The sequence below is a fragment of the Gossypium hirsutum genome, chromosome A10 (genome assembly GCF_007990345.1).
Source record: "Gossypium hirsutum isolate 1008001.06 chromosome A10, Gossypium_hirsutum_v2.1, whole genome shotgun sequence".
NCBI classification, from domain to species: domain Eukaryota; kingdom Viridiplantae; phylum Streptophyta; class Magnoliopsida; order Malvales; family Malvaceae; genus Gossypium; species Gossypium hirsutum.
Window position 1 is genome coordinate 68,940,881 of NC_053433.1, and position 6,077 is coordinate 68,946,957.

Sequence of the window (6,077 nt, forward strand, 5' to 3'; positions counted from 1 at the left end):
TATATCTTTTTATATTATCTTATTATTTTTAATAATATTGCTTAGGAGTTTTGACATTTCTTTTTATGAAATAATATGTTTGAATTAAATTACTATTTCTGTAATTTTTAAATAATAGTATATTCATTCTAATTATCATTTTTTGAAAATTTAATTTGTCAATTATCATGTTTTAATCTCTTAATTATATTATTTTTGAAAACTTTAAAATATAAATTAATTTAATAAAATTTAATTATTAAATACAATAGTAAAGATAAAAAAGTAGTTTAAAAATATATTAGACATTCCAAATATCAATATATTTAAAAAAAAAAACATTTTTCTGTAGACCAATAACGTAAAGGACTTGTTTTTGCTGTGAATACCAAAACTTAGTCCAAAAATGGTTAAAGCCAGTTAGGCCCGCCCAACACATTTGTTCCACCAACAAGATTCCCAAAACCTGTGAAAGAAACAATCGGAAGCAAAGCAGAGACTGAGACAAAGAATCCCATACCAACAGCTGCATCCTGAGCCAATGGCGTCAACAATTCTAAGGCGAGCAACCTCATCCGTTATCAAGTCAAGTCTTCTAACGGAAGCGTCAAGGAGAAGCTATGCCTCGGTTGCTGTGGGGACTGACATTCTGTCTGCCGCATCCCAAGTTAGTCTCCAGAAAGCTCGAAGCTGGGATGAAGGCGTTACCTCCAATTTCTCCACTACTTCTGTCAATGACATCTTCAAGGTTTCGTTGTATAGTTTCTCTTTCAATATTATTTAATTCAGTATGTATTAATTTTGTTTTAGAATTTTTCATTTCAGGGCAAGAAAGTTGTCATCTTTGGACTACCTGTAAGTCTCTCTCTCCCCCCCCCCCAATTTCACCTGCTCTATATATGTGGAAATTGAGAGATGGAATTTGATTTTGCGAGATTGTGTTTGGAAAATCTGAGCTTAAATTTGTATATTAACGAATTCTGGAGGATTGCTCCGTATATGAGGTACTATATGCATGATTTAGATATCTATGATGTGACGATTCTTAGTTCTTGTAATGCTGAAATTGGCAGTGGAGTAAGTAGTTTATGTTAAAGAGAATGGAACTTTTCAAAGCTTTTCCGATGTGGTAGATTTTACTAAATAGTTTAATAAAAAGCAATTTAGCAGTATCTAAAGAAGAATGTAGATGTATCCTTGCATTTGGTTCACTTGCTATGTTACCCGGAATTGGAAGTGTCAGATACGAAAGTATGTGCCAAACACGAGTATACCCCAATTTTCTTTTTAAGCGTTTTCATATATTTGGATGATTGTAATCCGATATTTATGCCCAAATATGTGTCTGGCATAGGCGTCCAAAACAGAAAAGTCTAGGTAACATAGGGTGCATGATTTTCGTATTTCAAAGAACCGGGTTTAGGAAAGAAGAAGAACAAAAGAAAGTGGAGTGTGGACCTATCAGTTTGCTATTTCTGATGTTATTATTTAGAATGGAAATTTGATGAAACTTGGATTTACATTGTATTTGGGATTGTGTATAGGGAGCATACACAGGTGTTTGTTCACAACAGCATGTGCCTAGTTACAAGAAGAACATCGATAAGTTCAAGGCTAAAAGAATTGATTCAGTCATTTGTGTTGCCATTAATGATCCTTATGTTATGAATGCCTGGGCAGACAAACTGCAAGCCAAAGATGTGGTAAGTCATTCCATGTTAATGATGTGTAGTGTTACTTGTGCATTGTACGAATTCTTTCTTATGCTGTCTTGTTGATTGTTGACGAGTTTAATATTATTGTTTTGCAATTTGGATTTATCATTGTTCTCATATTCCTAATTATTACGTATGGTTCAGTGGAGATGTAGTGATTAGGAAGATAGAAAGTCTGTCGCATCATTATTTTTTTATCTGAGGGCCTGTAATCACTTTGAAAGATCTTTGGCATTTGTAAAAATTTAAACTGAGATTAATACAATCTGAACTCGAAGCTATTTGTTCTGTTTTTGTTTTTCCCTTCCCTTTTCTCTATTGAAGTGCATTATTTTTTTATCCATCTCTTAATCATCTAAAATCTCTTTATAGATTGAATTTTATGGGGACTTTGATGGGAGCTTCCACAAGAGCCTGGAATTGGGAAAAGATCTCTCTGCTGCTTTGCTTGGGCCTCGCTCTGAAAGGTACTTCTAGAACTATGCATTTGTTATCAGAATTTCATATAGATCGAAGAAACGCCTTTGACATTCATCTCTGATCCTCATATAAACTTGAGAGGTCTTGGACCAATTTAATCTACGAATCTGTCCCAGCCGGTGCCTTGTTTTAGAATTTGCTTGTTTTACATATTCTTGAAGACAACGAACGATGCTCTATGCAAGGAAACAAATAATGGTAAGATTATGGTTGGTTTTGTGTAGATGGTCAGCCTACGTGGTCGATGGAAAGGTGAAAGCTCTGAATGTGGAGGGTGCGCCATCTGACTTCAAGGTTTCTGGTGCCGAGGTTATTTTGGAGCAGATATAAAGAGGGTATGGTATCTTTTGTTTATTCCACTCCCAAGAGGTACGGGGGCTCTTTGAGGTAGGAAAATAAAATGGTTAAGAGCACTTAATAAGTGTGTAGGTTTAAAACCTATGTTGTTACTGCTTTAAGTTTTCAATGTTTACTGCTTAGAGAACAAAGTAACCGCACATTGTATGAAAACCTTATGAATTTGGTGAAGAGAGGTCTCCTATTATCTATGTGATGCAAATTGCTGATATCATATTTTTTAATTCAGGTGAAAATAATTTAAGCTTATTTGCTTGTTTTCTTAACCTAATAAAATATCATGTCTATAATTTACATAGATAATGGGGTTAGTAAAATGTGAAAATTGAACCAAATTAAAATTTATATATAATATTGTAAATTGTATCAAAGTTTATGTTTAATTTTGATATTTATCTCATATATATTTAATAACCCTTTATATTATATAGAATATACTGATTTTATATCACGTGATATTATTTAATTATGACATGTTAAATTCATTTAATAATTTTTATATAAAGCTAATTAAAATAGTCTTCAATATTAGTATAAATTTAAAATTTAAAATCAAAATATAAATATAAGAAATGTAAAGCTTAATATTTATAGAAAGTGAATATATAATATAAATCTATTTAAATTTTTTATTTGGATTTACACGTGTATTACTTAATATACGAATATTTAATATTTTATAATCACATTTTATTAATAATTTGATACAATAATTTTGGCTTAAAGGTGTAAGAAGTCCTCAAATTTTTTTAAAACAAGTAATTAAACTCCTAATTTTTTACGCTTAATTGGGTACTTAAATTTTCAAACTGTATCGAAAAGACCCTCAACTTTTTAAAAAAAAAGTTAAGCTTTTATTCTTTTTTTTTTGAACTCAATTAGGTATTTAAACTTTCAAAATGTATAAAAAAGACCCTCAAACATTTTCAAAAAAGGAATTAAGCCATTAATTTTTTTTCACTTAATTGAGTACTTGAACTATCAAAATGCATCAAAAGGTCCATTTGATTTTTAACTTTAATAGTTGATCATTAAAGTTAGCTACTCCTAATTTTTTTAGTTAAAGCCACCTCCTGTCACAACCACGGCTTGACATGTGTCAAAAAATTATAAAAAATAAAAATCAAGAAAAGTTATAAAAATTATTAAATTTTAATAAAAAAGAATTTAAAATTTATTAACAATTAGAAAAAAAATATAAAAATCGTAAAAAGAAATTGTAAAAAATTGTAAAATGTATAAAAAAAGCCCTTTAACCATTAACTTTAATTGTTGACCGTTAAAGTTAACAACTCCCAAATTTTTTTTAGTTGAAGTCATCACGTTTTGCAACACAGCATGGCATGGCAAAAAATGTTAAAAAAATAAAAATCAATAAAAGTCATAGAAAAATTATAAAATGCTTATTTTGGTACGATAATTTTTTTTTATAAATTTTATATTTCTTTACATTTTTTATAATTTTCTTATGATTTTATAAAATTTTATAATTTTTTTCTATATTTCTATATATTTTATATTTTTTACGATTTTTCTAATTTTTAATAAAATTTAAATATTTTATTTTTTTATTAAAATTTAATAATTTTTATAATTTTTATTGATTTTTATTTTTTTATCATTTTTTGACACATGTCACGTTATGGTTATGAGAAGTGGTGATTTTAACTCAAAAAATTAGGGGCAGTTCAAGTACCCAACTGAGTGCAAAAAAAAAGGGGCTTAATTGCTATTTTGAAAAATTTTGAGGGTCTTTTTGATGCATTTTGAAAGTTTAAGTACCCAATTGAGTGTAAAAAAATTGCTTTTTCTTAAAAAAATTGAGGGCCTTTTTTTATATATTTTGAAAATTCAAGTACTCAATTGAGTGTAAAAAAAAAACCTTAATTGCTTTTTGTTGAAAAAACTTGAAGGCTTTTTACAACCAATAATTTTTAAAACATATAATTGATAACTTATATATAAGTTATTTTCTAAAATTATAATTTTAATATAATATATTTTTAATTAGCTGTTATATTAAAGATAATGATATTTATAAAAATATATATTTTTAACTAATTAATAAGTTATATAAACTTTTATTATTGCAATTGAAAGGTTTACTATTATCTTCTATTATAAATTATTTTTAACTCCTCCAATCCCCCACATTCTCCTTTCCATATCCTTAAAAGCAATACTATAATTTTAAATTTTCTTTTTATATAGATCAATACAAAAATTATATTTAACTAATTTATAATTTCAATTTTAATAATATTTTCTCTTTCTTCTTTTTCTTTTCTTGTTTACTTTTTTGGTAACTTTTTCCTGGCTAAACTGTCTAAATATGTCGATTTTTTAATTGGCCAAATAAGTTATTTAAAAAAAAATCTAAGGAAATATGTTGATTTTGGAGAGAGGGTGTGAAAGTTGGGCATGCTTTCTCGCCACTTGAGGAGAAAGCACACCCAACTAGACACACTTTCACACACTCTTTCCTCGGCCATCGATTTTTAAGGTTTTTAGGTTAGGGCTTTTTAAAGGTTTTTATTGTTTAGGGTTATGAGGGTGAAACTATAAAAGTTTATAGTTAGATTTGAGGGGCTGTGGATGCGATAACGCGTCTCAGAACACATACATTTCATATGTTATGACGGGATATGACCATTACCTTAGAAACCCATCTTATGGAAGTCAGGTTCTAGGTGACAGTGTTTGATACGGTCACAGGTTGAAATCTAAATGGAGTCCTAGTCGACGGCCGTTATGTGGTCACGAGATTGAGTATAACTGAGGGTCAGTTGACGATCATTATGCGGTCATGAGTTTAAACTTTTTGGATACCCGCAAATGATGCCTTATATATATCATACATAAGATTGAGGTCATAATCATAAGAAAAAATGAAGGGTTTTCCGGTGTAATCAACATAACTTTTTTCTCTATTTCCAAGCAGCCGATATCTTTAACCTTTCATTCTTATCTGAAGGCTGACACCAAGGTGGACACAAGAGGACTCTCAGGCAAAGAGCAGATGTTTCAACAGAGTTGAGGTCAAGCTTGGGTCGGCGCGACAGTGGTTGTAGTTATTAATGGGTTGTTTAATAACGACAACAGTTGTCGCCCCGTAAGGAGCATCACATTTACTCTACCAAAACAGTCACTGCTCGTCTGAGAGTCTTCTTGCGTCCACGGCGGTGCCGACCTCCGGATAAGAAGGAAGGTTAAAGAAACCAACTGCGTGGAAATGGAGGAAAAAATACATCAATATAGTAGGAAGCCTCACAGTTTTTCCCTATTATTATGCCCTCAAACTTCTGTATGATATTTATAAGGCAACATTTCCGAAAATCCAAAAATTTTGAGCTCATGACTGCATAACGACTGTCAACTGGCTTCCTAGTTATACTTTGATTCATGATAGCTGTTAACCAAGACCTTTATGTAGACTTCCACTCGTGACCGTATAAAACACCATCTCCGAGGAACCCGATTTACATAGGATATGTTTATGAGGTAATAGTCCCATCTCAACATGATATATGAAACCTGTGTGGCTTA

General features: G+C 30.3%; 1 protein-coding gene across 1 annotated transcript; it reads left to right on the top strand.

Annotated features, from left to right (window-relative positions):
- The first annotated feature begins 329 nt into the window (after positions 1-329).
- LOC107936325 (peroxiredoxin-2F, mitochondrial) lies at positions 330-2,722 on the top strand. Its single transcript, XM_016869024.2, has 5 exons — positions 330-727; positions 805-834; positions 1,524-1,682; positions 2,067-2,161; positions 2,399-2,722. Exons 1-5 carry the CDS (start codon positions 521-523, stop codon positions 2,502-2,504), a joined length of 597 nt encoding a protein of 198 aa, XP_016724513.1. The 5' UTR covers positions 330-520; the 3' UTR covers positions 2,505-2,722.
- Positions 2,723-6,077: the final 3,355 nt, after the last annotated feature.

Bases quoted from the DNA above. Each gene is read 5' to 3' on its own strand.
- LOC107936325 (XM_016869024.2), top strand. From the start codon at position 521: ATGGCGTCAACAATTCTAAGGCGAGCAACCTCATCCGTTATCAAGTCA. The intron at 728-804 runs GTTTCGTTGTAT...TTTTCATTTCAG, and splicing joins CTGTCAATGACATCTTCAAG to GGCAAGAAAGTTGTCATCTT. The intron at 1,683-2,066 runs GTAAGTCATTCC...ATCTCTTTATAG, and splicing joins AACTGCAAGCCAAAGATGTG to ATTGAATTTTATGGGGACTT.